General features: G+C 45.0%; 1 protein-coding gene across 2 annotated transcripts in view; it reads right to left on the reverse strand.

The window, feature by feature from the left end:
• Positions 1 to 16239, reverse strand: part of ARHGAP25 (Rho GTPase activating protein 25) — an 83637-nt gene that overhangs the window by 35392 nt on the left and 32006 nt on the right. For both annotated transcript variants that reach the window (XM_032873747.1, XM_032873746.1), the window contains exons 2-3: positions 7184 to 7383; positions 878 to 965 (exon numbers count right to left, since the gene is read on the reverse strand). In XM_032873747.1, coding sequence (XP_032729638.1) covers positions 878 to 965; positions 7184 to 7383 — 288 coding nt within the window. The remainder of the gene's footprint in view (positions 1 to 877; positions 966 to 7183; positions 7384 to 16239) is intronic.

The following is a 16239-nucleotide window of genomic DNA, read 5'->3' on the forward strand; positions in this document are numbered from 1 at the left end:
AAGTGGCAGGGCCAGGATTCAGAGCAGGGCAGGCCAGCTCCAGACCAGGCACTCTAACCTCATGGCCACGTTGCCTTCTTCATCGTGTCTTATGCACACGCTGCCCTGTGCTAGCGGTAAGGAGGAGGTTAAGGGAAGGGGCGCGTGCTTACCAGTCAGGGGACTGGTGGCCTCCCCTGCTGTGTGGAGTTCCTAGCCAGGCTGGGGCTGGCAAAGGAGCCCGAGACAGGGAGAAGCAGCCTCAGCGTGCCAGGCTCACACAAACACCAATTCCCCTTGAGACAGAGTGGACCAACTCCCCTTAGCCCAGATGCACTTGAGGAAGGGAACTCTACCCTGGGCAGAAGCCCCCTCCAGTGCACTGCTAACATGCACGATACAGGACTTTCAGCACCTGTCATGTGTTAAGCACTCAGTAATTCGCAGCTGTCATTTCTTATTAGGTCGTGTTGAACCACATATGACTGTTGACCTCTCTGTAGCTAACAGAGACCATTTGTGACCTACCAAAATGGCAATTTCACAACGCTCGGTTTACACTGTAACTGTTCATTTTAAGGTCCCACTCAACTTTGAAACCGGGCTCCTTTTAGTGAGCAGGGCTGATGTACTTTCCAGAGTAGCGAGCCAGCGCCTAGTGGAATACGTTGACTCCAAGAGCGCCCTCATGAGATGCTTACAGGGTCGAACCAAGTGTGCACCCGCTTAGTTGGCTGCTAGCTAATCAGCTAGTATAGGTTCATTAACTACATACAGAACGATGATGCATTCTTACTCGGTCATTTGGTTAGCTGGCTGACAGATTCAGCCTTGACTTCTAGGATCCAGAAGTAAGATGGGAATATAATGTAGCTCTGTCCCCACTTTGGTTGCCTACCTGGAATGACTTCAAAGACAAATTTCCCCGCCTCTTCCGGGTTCGTGGCAATCTCTTTGACTGTACTTCCTGGTAGATACATGCAACCCTGAAAGATCAAAAGTTGGCCCTTTAAGGGAAGCAGCAATTTTCTCACCTAAAATTCAGCTGAAGGGCAGACAGGATAATGATGGGATGGGAGAGGAAGACAGGTAGGTGGAGAGCAACCTGGAAAGCTAGCATATCACTTTCATCCAAAAACAGTAAAAATAAAATGCAAAATATGTTAGTACCATTCATCAAACAGTTACTAGGCGCCAGGGTCTGTGCTAAATGCCTTGAATATTTTATCACATTAAATCTTCCTAAGAACTCTCTGAAGGACAGACTGTTATTTTCCCCACTAGAGACGTGAGGAAGTAAGGGTCAGAGAGGTTAACTGGCTGATCTGAGATCACAGCGCTAGTTAATCAGAATGCTATGAATCAAACCCTGGTCAGTGGGATTTCAGAACGACAAGTAAGGCTTTACTTAAAAGTCCCACTTACTCTGGGGGAAGAAATAACCATTAGAGTTAAACATATTCACACCAAGTCATAAATGGCAAACTGCAAGACCTTCCTGAAATGAGCACAAGAGGCTTGCACATCATAAATGAAGAGAGGAGAGAGAGAAAAACCGTAAGAGAGACAGTAGTGGGGGCGGGGACACTGATGGGAAGGGAGAAATGGCCCCGGCCAGGGAAGGGCGCCAGTGGCTGTTCTCCCCCACAATGCAAGTCAACAGGGGTGGACTCTGTACAAACATGGAAGGAAGAGGTCACATGTCCTATAACAATGAAGCAGGGCAGATAGCCAGGGCAGTGGGGTGCCCCAAACAGAGGCTCGTAAGAATGAACTGTCACACTTGCAGGAACAATGTGAGCCAGTTGTTAAACACAGCCGTCATCAAAAGTTTAATGATAGAAGCTTATGACGAAATATTTTATATTAAAAATAAAGGTAATAATACTCAGAGTTCACCACTTCCTAGTGACTTACTGTATTTTACTATTATTTCTGTTCATGTGTTTATTTACACCTGTTCTATCTGTGTGGTTATAATACTATAAAACACTGTGCTTTGTGTCCTTCTTCTCAACTCCGTTCAGTGATGTCATGCTGGAGGTCCACATCAGCCACGCTGGGTTATTTACACCACGGAAATTGGCCAATGCTACATCATGATCAGCTCGGCCACCAGAGAGCAATTTGTGAAACACTTCCCAGCCATCAACAGTCAGCCACCGGCACTAAGGTCCCAGAGAAGCAGGGAGATGAGCCAAGGGGACAACGAAGGAGGATTGTCCAGAATGATCATTCTAGCAGGAACTCGAGGGCAATCTCCCGAGGTTCTGGTTTAAACAATTTCCCTGATAAAGAACCTTTTGGAATGAGTTATATTAAGCTAAGTCAAAGATTTACAAAGCATTAGCTTATTAAAGCTGGACAGACCTTACTGAGACCTCGGAGGGAAAAATGCACAGACTGCCTTCTGTCGGGCCCCAGGCTTCCTGGGAAGCAAGCATGGGAGTCCATCAGACAGAGTTCCATCATTTATTTAATCATTCTCCTTTGTTGGACATTAAGTTCAAACTTTCTCATTATAAACAGCACTGCATGTATCTTATTTCTTTTGGACTACTTCCTAAAAATAAAATAACTCAGTATAAGTGTATGATATTTTTTTGGCTCTTAGAAATCCGGCCAAATGACTTTCTAGAAAGATTGTACCAGCTTATATACATATCATCTGTGTACCTGAGGGTCTTTTTCACCTGACTGCTCCAAAATTACTGGGGTTTCTGTCTGAGATTTTTTTTTAAAGGATAGAAATGTGTGTGTTCTTTTTAAAGTTATAACTAAATTATACCTTATAGAAAGATTGGAAAATGAACAAAAAAGAGGAAAATTAAAAATTGTGTGAAACTCCAGTGCTCAGAGGAGATAACCACTATTAACAGGTCTGCGTATTTCTTTCCCAGCCGTTTTCCCATAAATTCACCTTCATTTGTTTTTCCTTCAACAATGGGGTTAGTCAGATACATCATCCTCCATTGTAAACAGGCCCTTTTTTGCTTTTGTTTTCAAAGCAATATTATGGATAGTTTTCCATTTCAAAAAGTATTAATTTAGGGCATTACAGCAGACTTGTATTCTGTTGTTTAATGTACAAAAGTTCCTTGATATAACTTAGCCTCACCACTGGGCATTGTTTTCAATATCACTATTATAAACAATACTGTAGTGAAAACATATACAGGTAAATTTAATATCTACATCAGTCTTGGGCCACCTTGGTGGCTCAGTCAGTTAAGCAGCTGTCTTTGGCTCGGGCATGATCTCAGGGTCCTGGGGTCCAGCCTGCATCGCGCTCCCCGCTCAGCGGGAAGTCTGCTTCGCCCTTTGTCTCCCCAATCTCCCACCCCATTCTCTCTCTCTCAAATAAATAAACAAAATATTTTAAAAATTATATCTACACCAGTCTTAAGCAGTCACTTTGGTTAAATTCCTAGAATTAGAAATACAGGTTCAAAGAGTTTGCATTTTTAAAAAAAGTATGTATTACCCTCCAGAAAGGTGGTACAGATTTTCATTTCCATCAGCTCTGCATTATAATAATTCCTATTCCCTGTCCTTACCAACACCAAAATTTCTAGAAAAGCATTGCTAGGGACAGTGATGTCTCGTTATATTACATCACACATCCTTAATTGTTACTGAGACCGAAATTTTTATACACATATTGGGGATTACATGTCTTTGGAAAATTGTTTGTTTGCATCATTTGCTCACTTTTCTATTGAGTTATTTGGATTTTTTTAATAGGTTTGAAAAAATACCTTGAATATTAAGAATATTTGTTTACCATTTACACATATACAATTATTTTCTTCTTGTTGTTTGCTTTTTCACTTTATGATGTTGGTTTTTAAGGTACAGGTATTTTTATTTATGTAATTAAATTAGCCTTTCCCTCATGCTGTCTTTGTTACTTATACTATGCTTGAAAAACACGTGCCTTCCAAAGATTAGGCAGATAACTGCATTCTCTTCTCAGACTTTTATGAACTCAGTTTTTTTTTTTTGTTTGTTTGTTTTTACATTTAAGTCTTTAGTCCATCCAGAAGCATGAATGGTGTGAAACATAGCATAGAAATATGCCTTTATTTTTTCCCAAGAATTTAGCTCATGTCTGTAACTTTCATGTCATTTCTTTTTTTTAAATAGTCATATTTTCTTTCTTTTTTTTAAATTGTATTTATTTATTTGAGAGAGTGAGAGTGAGAGAGCACAAGAGGGGGTAGGGTCAGAGGGAGAAGCAGACTCCCCACTGAGCAGAGAACCCAATGGGGGACTCGATCCCTGGACTCCAGGATCATGACCGAAGCCAAAGGCAGATACTTAATCAACTGAGCCACCCAGACACCCTCATGTCATGTCTAGATGTTTGCAATATCTATGAATCCCAAAACAATGTTAAATGATAGCATAAGAAAGTGCTTTATTTTTAACAAATTTCCTTTATCTTAATGAAATAATTACAGATATATAAAAAGTCTACAAAGATGTCCACTTAACTCTTATTTGTAATAATAGTATAAAAATATCAGCCCAAATTCTCAACTTATTTTCATTAGAAAATTAGTTAAATAAATTACAGAATGTCCATACGGTACACTATTCTGCCACCATTAAGAATAACATTGTAAAAGAATATTTGATTATCATAATAACAATTCATGAATTGTTAATTTTTAAATTAAAAAATATTATTATATTAATTTGCATTTAGAATAGCTGAGTTCCTAAAGGTGTATGTATAGAAAGAACTGGAAAAAGTGAGAATTTAGGTGCCTATTTCTTGCTAATGGGATCATTTTCATTTTCTGCTTTGTTCTCCTCCACATCTTCCAAATTTCCTACCATCCAGCTTTTGTAATCAAAGTATCCATATCTATATACAGTAAAATCTTCTTTCTAATACATTACCATTTCATCCCTAAAAGCTTTTCAAAAACCTTTTTATATCTGAAATGAGTATTGGATTTTATAAATGCTGATAATTGTGGTTGAAACCACAATTTAGGGGTTGTGCAGTTTTTCCTTACTTGACTTATTGATCTCAACCTACTGATCTGATGTATTATATTAATAGATTTCCTTAAAAAAAAACACAACGTACTTTCATCCTAGAAGCTTTGCCTAATTATCTCAGGCTACTTTATCCCTGGAAGGATTTTGAGTTACCTCCTTCAGAAGCAAAGGAGAGAAGCTAGGACCTCTAATAATTTATTTAATCGTTGGCATCAAGTTTATGCTTTCACAAAACATTTTTTTTTTACACATGCTTCATATTGTTGGAGCCTATGATAAGTGCAGAACAGATATGATTGTCTTATTCTACAAAAAAAGAAAGAGGAGTCCAGAATAATTAAATAGTTACCTGGCCAGTTTCCTGGGAGAAGAGCCAGGGAAAGAATACAAGCTTGGACATGTTGTACCTCTCACCATCTATACCTGGGGGAAGTAAACCCCACTTAGCTGTCCTTCCTGCTGATGGGGGAAGGCTAATGCCTTGGTGCCACCTCCCTCATTCTGCGGATGGGAAGACTGGCTGTGTCGGCTCCTCACGCACCAGTCACCACCATCTTGGCCTATAACTGCTTGGCTCTGATAGGGTCTGGGTTGTTCATAAAGTAAAAAGAATTCTGGTTACCATGCATGGGTCACTGGGCAAGAACCCAGTCTGTGGTGGGGTCTCTGGCCCTTCTTCAGCCTTTGCAGTGACAAACACTCAAGGGGAGGGCCTGGTTAACCAGGTGCTGCTGATGTGTCACAGATCCCCAAGCTTATTCTTAAAGAAATCTGTCCTCTTCCAAAATTACTGTCTTGTTTCTTTACATTCCCAGCCATCCACCCTCAATATCCTTACTCTTCTTGGGGCTTTTTTTCTGGATCCAGAAGGTTCTAGAGTCTATCTTCCCTAATAAGTTCCTTCTGGCAAAGCCTATTCTTCCACCATCACAGACATGACTCTAGATGGGTGGCCAGCCATCTTGGTTGCTCCAAGACATGCAGTTTACACCTGGGGTCCCAGGGTAATTGTTAATAGCACGTCCTTTCACCTTCATGTACCATGACGGCCGGGAGGAATCACTAGTTCCAAGATTAAGGACCAAAGTCTTCTCGGGCCCCATCCACTCCATCTGGAAATCCTGTTTGCTGTACTTTCAAAGTATACCAGGAACCTGATCACTTTCCTCCAGCCCACAACCCCCACTGATATTCTAAACAATATAACCTCTCCCCTAGGTTACCCTCGTGCCTTCTTCCTCTGGTCCTGAATCTATTTTGAACATTGTAGCTAGAGCCATCTTTTTACAGCATAAGCCAAAGAAATGTCCCCTTTCTGCTAAGAACTCTGAAATGCTTCCCCATAGTCCTCAGCACAAACCCTCAAGTCCTTCAATGGTCATCTTCTTTGCTGTCTTCACTGTGATCCTAGACCCCGCTTTCCCCTCACTAACCCCATCCCCTCTGATCCTCTTCTTCCCTAGCTCTGGTGCTCCCACACTGACCTCCTTGGTATTCTCAGCGCACAGCAGACATGCTCCCCCATCCGGCCTTTGCACTGGCTTTCCTCTCTGCCTGAAGTGCTCCTTTGCCAGAGATCCTACCTGGCTAACTGCCTCTCCTTAATCATACTGCCCACCCTTTGTAAAATCATATCAACTCCCCAGATGCTTCATCTCCCCTTAACCCATTCTTTTTTTTTTTTTTTTGTCTCATTGAACGAGTCATTTTTTAACAAACCACATACTCTCCTTATTTATTATTTTCTGTCTGCCCCCTTATTTTCTAAGTTCCACACACAGAGACTTTTATCTGTTTTACCCTCTGGTTGACTTCAGGTACCCAAAACAATGTCTAGTACATAACAGATGCCCAATAAATGTTGGCGGAACAAACAAACCAATTTGCCTGAAGGCAAATCCGCTGTCTCTGAGCCTTCCAGCTCAGCGTCACCATCAAGACAGGATCACCAGCCTTCACCTCAAGGCTGAGTTTAGGAAGCTCCTCAGTGCTCCCTTCAGGGCTTCCCGGAGGAGGAGCCCTTTGTCCTCTCTGCCACTCAATTTACGGATCTAAAACCCGGTGGAAAGGAGAGAGGGGAGGCCTCAGGGATGGGTGCACATCTAGCCTAAGGAGAAGGCCTGCAGGTGTTTCCTTCACCTGAGCGCAGGCTGACAGCCCTGCTGGTGGGGACCAACAGCCTGGCTGGTACCTGCGGCTTCGTGTCCTCTTCATCCTTGTAGTAGAAGAGCTGCTGCGCCCTCAGCACGAAGTACCTCTGCTGCCAGTTCTTCACGATGGACCTCTGCTTCTTCAGCCAGCCCATCTTGATGGGCCTCTCCAGCGGGTTGGGGGCGGACGGCTGGTGGAGGGCAGCCATCTGCTCGCCGGTCATCACACTCCTGGACCGAGCTATGGAGAGGAACAGACAGGCAGGCTGGCTCAGGGACATGAAGCTGCGTGCGTGGGAGGAATGGGGGGCGCCGGGGCCACGGAGGAAGCCCCAGGGGGCCAAGAGGCTGGCTGCGTGCACCCCAGGCGGGCCGGGCTCAGGGGGCCAGGCCTGCAGGAGGGACGAAGCCCCGAGGAGCCAAGAGGCAGCCGAGCAGCCTGTTCCGGGCGCCGGCCGGCCAGGGACCGAGAAGCTGGTGACAGCCAGAGGACCGATGCACACGCAGTCCGGTGCCCGGCGCCGGCCCCGTCATTCTGCAAAGAGAAAGGCTGGCTGGAGCCTTCTGAAGAGGAAGTGGCCGCAGCATCTGACAAAAGGTGCTTCCTTTTTCCTGCGTGGGAGTCGGTATCTGACAAGAGAAAGAGAAAACAGTGCGAGCTCGGAGGGCTCTGGGAGTCCTACGCGGCTGCAGAGGCAGCGGAAGCTGACCGGGCACTGGCCCCAGAGCAGGAGCTGGGGCCCCCTGACGTCCCTCTCCGGAGGAACACGAGCCCCCCGCCCGCTCCACGCCCCCACCGTGCAGGAGGCGGGCACCTCGGGAAGGCTCCTGCCCAGTGTCACCCATTGCCACTCTGTCCCCGGCCCTCTCAGAGTATTTACAGCCCTTTTGCTATACCAGGAGCCATGCCATAGCTGCCTTCCAACCACGGGATCAGTTGGGTGGGCCGTTCCCTGCGCTGACGACACACAGGGACCCAAAGAAAACCATATCTGCCAGCAGAACACAGAACGGGAATTTGAATCCAGACCCTCATGTTTTCACACCAGAGCACTGCTGTCCCGGATCAGGTCCAAGTGTCCACAGCTCGTCTCCAGGGCAACTCCCAACTAGGATAACTGTCCCCCTCCTTCCCTCCACAGCAACAGGTCTGCAGGCCTGTGGTGCGGCTGGATATGTCCTCTGATCCCCACCTGCTTTCTTTCCCTGCCAGGTCTACAGTGCCCTTCTACAGAGGTCCACCACATCGAACACCAGACCCCGATGATCGGCTACCCCCCACCCCCAGCACCTGCACTGCATTCTCACTGGAAGAAGTCTCTGTCTTATAGCCCCTTTCTTCAGCTTTTGTGGGTCCCCAGAACATTCATGACGCCGCTGAACGCAGCCAACCTCACTCTGACCAGTTTCTCCCAGGCTGGTTGGAGACCAGTCCTTCCTTTCCTGGTTCGTGGGCCCTTAAGTCCAGTACACAACTTCTCTGAGCCTCAGTTTCTTCGCTTGTTAGACTAGGGCAGTAACAGTCCCTACCTACTCTGTGGAATCACAGTGGAGATTAAACAAGCTAACATATATAAACACATATAACTTGGACATATGTAAGTGGCCCAAGATAAGCCAAAGTTACTTGTTCATTTTATCAACAGGTGATGTTGCTTCCACTACAAAACTGGAGATCATCTCTGAGAGCTTCCTAAAACTTCCCTGTGCATTTCAAAATGTCACTCCTTCCTCAAGCTTCCTCTCGTCTTTCACTTCTATCTTTACTGTATTGAATTGATAACTTTTCCCTTTGCTTTTGATTCTTTTCTTTCTGTCCCCTTGTAGGCCTATGGTTTTCAAACTTTATTTCTGTTCATGCCATACTTTCAAGTACCAGAATTTTATATGGCATCCCAGACTAATCGTATTCAGAGTGATCACTCTATTTATGTGTTTTACCCTTGAGTCCTATATGGCTGTCTGAAGACAACTATGTTCCCTTGATCCTCACAAGGAACCTACATTCCTGTCACATCCCTTGTAGCTTGTAGTCACCCTCACTTCCCACCAGGGGCTGGAGAGGTCATACTAGGTTGGACACTGGGACAAGGCAGTTGGTTCAACCTCCTCTTGGGCGGACATCATCGTAACAGTGCATAAACTCGATTGTAGTAAGAAGTAGTTTGACATTTTGATGACAATTTGGCAGCATGCGTGCAAGGGGTTTGCTTTATATCACTGTCTCCTGGCACCCCAGTTAAGAATTTTATCTTAGATCTTGCTCCTCAGTTAACTACTGTCTTCATGATCTTCCACCTATAGCTCAAACAACAGCCACACTGAGGCTAGTCATGTACTCTAAGGCGGTGTACATGATCTAAGGGGATGATAGGAGGTTCTCAGCCAGAATACACTGGGTGAAAAGAATTTGAAGAACCAGGTACAGCTCTGTGTCTCTCTAGGTCGAGACTGTAACTTGTGAAGACTCCTGTCTGTCCTAGAAAGAGGGCAGATAGTAGGCAGAGATGACAAAGAATGGTTCACACCCACAATCTTTAGAGAAAGTGGAGGAGAGAGGCATCTGGCAAATTTGGGGGTGCTCTCCTTCACCTCAATAGCCTCAGCATAGCCATGCCATTCACCTGAAGTAGCACCATACTTGAGAGGGAGACACCATTCTAACAGGGCCATAATGAGGAAGCATCCCTTGGCTTCCAGGCTGATGCCACCAAATGAAGACAGTCTAAGAAAGGAGAGAAACAAGGAACAAGAAACAGGCAGATGCCACATGATGATTATGAGGACTCGGGCCTCCTGAGCCACCCCCAGAGACCCAGAGAAATTGTTGATGGGGGAGCCATGGTGGGAGAAACTAAAGGGGGATGGGGGAGACATAAGCCAAAAAGACACTGTAGAATTAACTCAATCATGGAACTTGGTTGCTGGGATATTTTTCTGTGGTTAATTCTGTGAAGTTTTTACGCTTTGTTGTGGCAAAAACGATGATAAAAACAAATACACAAAAACAAAACCTCCTCTAGAAACATCTGTGCATTGTAGAATGGCCTGGCAAAGGCAAGAGGAGGCCTGAGGGTCTTTCATTCTCGGACCTGGCCAACAGGGGCTTGGATGCCCTTGGGATTGGTAGGCAACCACCTTTTCTGCCTACATATGGTCAAGGCTTTATCTAACATCGTTCATGCTCCAGAAATTATTCTATTCACCCCTACATCCACCCAGTTTCTTGAGTACCTGTATCATCCTCATTGTGGGTAGTTTGACTATACACACTGGGTCATGCTTACAAGTTGGAGTTTGGATGGCCTAGTATAAGCCTCCACACTGCTAGAAGTAGCCCCAATGTCACTGGTAAGGTGACATTTGGGCCTCCAGTGAGCCAGGGACTAAGCAGGGGAGCTTTCTGTCCCACATCAGACCCATCTCCCACCTTAGCCTTCAGCATTGCTCATCAGTCAGACCTACCCTGAGATGATTCAAGTATCAGGGAAGGAAGCCTGGTGGGCTTTGAGTTTGACTTGTTTTTGGCTAAGTTTCCTTGTTAGTTCCTTTGAACAGTCTCTCCTCTTTGTGGGTGTGACTTGTTCCCAGATAAAGTAAACAAAGAAATCTGTTACTATTAATGGAGCTATTTCTCATAATGAAAATAATAACTGTGATAAGCTTCACTTGTGAGCTAGTCACTGCACACAAGTGCACGATCCCAGCCCTGTGGGAAGGAGATCTGAGCCAGGCTGTGGGTTGGAGAGGGGGCTGCAGGCTGACCAGAGAAGGCAGGAAGTCAGAAGGCAGTTGCTAAGCATTTACAGAACACTCTGGGGAAGTGGGAAGTGAGGGCCTCAATAAAGTCAGAAACCCACCCTGACTTTAGGAGAGAGAGAAAAAAGAAGCTCCTCAGACTGTGCTATCCAAAACAGTAGCCACTTGCTATGAGTGGCTATGTACATGTAGAATTAAAATATGTTACATTTACTTCCTCAGTCACACCAGCTACATTTCAAGTGCTCAATAGCCCCATGTGGCTCATGGCCACAGGACTGGACACCACAGATAGAGAAGATTTCCATCATCACAAAAAGTTCTATTGGTCAGCACTTCCTGCATTTGGAGTGTTATCGTTACTTAGCATGAGACAAAAATGGTTATAAATGGTGGGGCAGCATTTCATCAAATAGAAAATCAAGCTAGAGATCCCTGAGAAGACACGGCTTCAGGTGGCAGAGTGAGCAGCTCAGCATTGATCTGAGAGGTAATATGGAGCCACTTGACATACCTCAGCAAGGGATGCCCAGAAGAAAATATAGACGAGTTCTAGAATAGTTCTGTGTATGCTGAGTTTTAGTCTGCAGTCTGGGAGGGCACCAGAAAGAAAAGAAGAGAAATGGAAGAAGTGCCACATGCCCAGAGGATTCTGTTTCTGTAGTAGAAGTTAGCTACTCTCTGCCCCAAATTAGAACAAGAGAAAATTCAAGAGAGAAGTATAAACAGAGAAGTCAGCTTGGGAAGCATTGTCACTTCCTTTCTTCATCTTCCCATCTTCTGACCCTTAATCCCCAAAATAATCATTCACAAAATCTTCCACGGTCTACTTTTGAGATATTTCTTCTATCTGCTCTCAGCTCCACTGCAGTTTAGATTCCATTTAGATGGGTCCGAATGTATGGGTGAGATGCTAATAGTTCATCCAAAGGTGGGTATTTTCTCAATGTTCATACGAGCAGAGCATTAGTCTGGGAACCATGTTAAATGGCTTTGAAAAGGGAGTAGATAATATATGCTTCACCCCCAGAAACCTGAGCTGCACATCTGTCTGTCCAACTGCCTACATGTACTTCAATGGGAATCTCAAGGTCACCAGGTTGCTAGTGAAAAGTACTACCTTCCCCTGTCCCTTCCACCGTTCCCTTCACCTTACACCCACAAACACACCCAAACCTAGCCTGCCTTACTTCCACAGATCTCCATGATGTGCTGTGAGGGATGTCTTCCCAGCCAGCCAAACAAAGTGGAAAGCTGCCCCATTTCACAGTCACCACAGTCAACAACTCTCAGATCCAGCCTTCCTCTCTACCCACCCACCTCCCTGCTTTTGTGGACCCTTCTATTCTCCCCCTAGATTTCCACAAGAGTTCCCTTATATGTGTCTTCTACCAGTCTCACTTCCAGTCCATTGGTGACATTGTCTATGACATGGTCCCTCTAAAACACAAATCTGATCATGTTATTCTCTTGCCTAAAGCCTCTGATAATCCTCCAGCACCTTCATCATTAAAAGATACAAGCTAGTCCTTCAGTTTTCCTCCTGAATTTCCTGCTCCTTCTCCACATACAACTGCCTTTCCTTCATGACAACACACTATTCTCTCTGTTGGAATATTCTCTCCACCCCCCCCCCAAGTTCGATCTCTTGGAAAGCCCTCACTCATCCTTCAAGACTTACTGCAGGCCACATCTCCCATTAGAGGCTTTCCTAGCCCAGCCAGTCTCACTCCCTGGGCTCTGTTCCCTCCTGACTGAGGACATGTCTATCAGAGCCCTTCTCATCCTGCTTGGTCCTTTCTCTGTCTCCCCTCCCCACATATGCTCTAAGGAGATAAAGGGGCTCTGCCTTTGGCCTTGCTCATCCTTGTACCCCCAGCAGCTAACACAGTGCCTGGAAGAGAAGGTAGGATGAAGTAGCAGAGGGCACAGGCTTCTACATATGTAGCGTTAGGTAAGTCATGTTCTATCTCTGGAGGTTGGTTTCCTCCTCCGTGAAGCTGTGATAATGATATGTACCTTGTGGGTGGCTAGTCTATAAGAATCTATGAATAATGGTAAGTGGAGAGGCCTAAGCTACTGTCTGCTTCTTAGAACATGAGCATTAAGGGGAGGCTATATTGAGGCCATAAAATGGACATAAATGAGAGAAAAGACAGAAGAGATGAAAAAGAGAAGGGATCAAAGGAGGGAGAGAGAGAGAGAGAAAAGGAAAAAGAGAAGACGAGCTGGACATTGTACAACATTCCACGTGCAAGTCCAGAGATCTAGTTTGGACGGTGGCAGAGGAGAAGGACAGACTAGGGTAGGCAATTGTGAGGGAACCTCAGACAAGGAGGAGTGGGAGGCAAAGACTCATGTGAGACTTGGGGTGACCTCGGGTAAGGCAGCCTTCTCCATCCGTTTGTTTGCCGTACGTTGGCTGAGCACACATGTGCACCAGGAACCATGTCAGGTTCTGGAATATAAGATCAACTGATGTAATCCTGTCCTCAAATAGCTCATGGGTCTGGGAGACCTGTCCATAGAGGCAGAGAAGGAGGTCAGAGGACAAAATGGGTTTGAGCAGGCAGGGGAATCCCCTTCTGGGCCTGATTAGATATAAAGCTGGACCAAGAGCTGTGGACTTCACCAGAGCTCTGGTGTTGACAGGTGAGGCCTGGAGATTAAGAAAGAGATCAGAGGGAAAGGTGCAAGTGAAAACCGGGAGATGGGAGTAACGTGAAAATCTCAGATCTGAAAAGTAACGCAACAGAGGTTCAGAAACCAAAGAGAAGGCTGGGCACACAGGACACCAGCACAGAGAGAAGCATTTTTAACTTGAGGCTATGGAGATAAACTTATATATGAGATGGAAGGCGTTGCTATTTTCCTTGGGCCCTTAAAGAGAGCTTGCGGCAGATCTAAATATGGGGAAGAGGAAGTGCAGCAAGAAAATCCATTATCACCAAGAGTTTGGGGATGGACCAGGGGCTGCTACCTGGAAGAGCAAAATCAGAGAACAGAGGTTGTCATCCTGTGGTAAGCAAAGATCCAGGGCCAGTTCAGGCCCATTTCACATCCCTGGGCCAGAAACTGTCCTTGGGGAACACATGGGGCCATTGAGTGAAGAAATAGGTTCCTCTGCCTCTGGTTTGGGTGGATGCAGCCACACAGCAGGTTAATAGTTTGATGAGAGAAGCACCAGTGGGTTTCAGTCGTACTCAGGCTTTCTGCCAAGGCCCTTGTACAGTGCACTCTTACACAACCTTCCACGTATGGCAAGAGGTTATTTAAATATATAAGGTACCATTTAAAAGCAAGACGTTCTTTTCAAAGGAGTGTTTGAGTCTCTGATCTCAGTTTTCTCTCTCAGAAAGGTATACTTGACTCCAAAGGTGGGCTGAAAGCCCCATAGCCTCAAGGATAAACATCTTTGCGCTTTTATTGCATATTTGCAGGTGATAAGTTGCTAGAGCTACAAAGAGGTTCTTGAGAGCAAGAAGTACCATGTCTTATTCATTTGAGTATCCTGAGCACCCTCACAGTGTCTGGCTCAGAAAAGTTAACTGGGAGGAATGAAGAAATGAGAGGGGTGTATGTGTGCATGTGTGCCTGGTTTTGTGTGTGTGTGTGTGTGTGTGTGTGTGTGTGTGTGTGTGTGTTATGGAGAGAAAATAATATTGAATAATGCTCAAATAAAAGATTCATAACATGGATTCTTAACCAAAAACCTAGTCTTTCTCTCTTATCTCTTTTATTAACCAATCAGAAAAATCAATTGGGCATTTCTTATGTGCAGGGTATGGTGCTGGATAATGGGCAGGGTTTAAAAAAATAGAAGAAACTCTCTAGATTCATGAACTTGAGATTTGTGGGGTTTCAAGTATTTATTGTGCACCCCGGCATACAAAAATGCATTCTACAACCCCCTGTTTCCCAGGGTTGCCCCAATCCCAGTCCCATTTCTTGGTGATCTCAGCCCTGTCATACTCCCCTTGTATAAAATAGGGGGATTCCAAATCAGTCATGAATCACAAATTATTAAAGGAGAGATGAGCATCTAGTTGAGGCTTTCTTTCTGGTAAAATCAGAATGAGAAAAGAGTAGCACTGATAAGCAAATTGGAATGGAAGCTCAACCATCAAAAAGTAGGGTTCCAGGAGCAGGGAGTTCAACCATCTTCTTCACCAACCTAAACATAGCTCCTAGAAGAGCATCTGGCCAATTGAAGTTTCCTAATAAATATCTATTAAGTGAATAAAACAACATTTTAGAATGAATTGCAAGCCTCTATCAGGCATATATGCAACAAATATTGGCCAGTTTACCTATTCATGGGATTTCTAGATGTGTTCGCATGTATCCACTCAAGCAGAGTGGCCAATAAAAGATTTAACCCCTGATCTAATAATGATGTACATCAATAGTGATACTTTCATTAAATATTTATCATGTGCCAGCCACAGTACAAACACTTCATAAATCTAATTTCATTTAAATCTCATGGGAGGGCACCTGGGTGGCTCAGTGTAACCCACTGACTTCAGCTCAGGTCATGATCTCAGGGTCCTGGGATCGAGCCCCACATAGGGCTCTCTGCTCAGTGGGGAGCCCATCCCCCCCCCACCCGCCTCTCTGCATACTTGTGATCTCTGTCAAATAAATAAATAAAATCTTTTAAAAAAACTCATGTAAACTTTTTATGGGAAACATCATCTGTCTTACAGACAAGGTCATCTCCATCTTACAGACAAGGAACCGAAGATCACAAAAGTGAAATGATTTGCCCCAGTTTTACTGCTAGAAGTCTGATTTCAAAGCCCACTACCACTACCTAGTCTACAGCGCCCACAGAGAAGCATGTATTCTAGGGGTAAAGCGAGGCACCTAAACTGGGAATCAATGTGTAGTAGTTGCCAAGCTCCAATGGGTAAGTGGGAAGTGGGCAAAGGACCTTTGCCTCTGGGTAAAGGACCAAGGCCACTATTCCCAACCCATCACATGCGATACCTGCTTCAGCCTCTACCCATTTTTGCCTCCATATTATGCATAAAAAATGTTGTGCTACTTTTCCTGTACACGGTAGGCTCTGCAAGCCTCAATAGGTCTTGGGGGAAAAAAAAAAACAGTGACAAAAAATGGTACTGAAACCTCCAGCCCATCGCTGAGGCTGTGCTGACACCCTGGCAGGAAAATGGACATATTAGGTAGTCCTGCCATGTCTTACCAGCGTGGCAACCACCCATGCTCATTACAGGAGACCTAAGGATTCTGACCAAAGGCCAATGTGGCCAAGGTGTAGAAGGGAGGAGCTAACCCACTCCAGCCCAGCACTCAGGCCCACACCACAACCTGT

The sequence above is a fragment of the Lontra canadensis genome, unplaced genomic scaffold, assembly GCF_010015895.1.
Source record: "Lontra canadensis isolate GAN:19392208 unplaced genomic scaffold, GSC_riverotter_1.0 scaffold50, whole genome shotgun sequence".
In the NCBI taxonomy this organism is placed as follows: Eukaryota; Metazoa; Chordata; class Mammalia; order Carnivora; family Mustelidae; genus Lontra; species Lontra canadensis.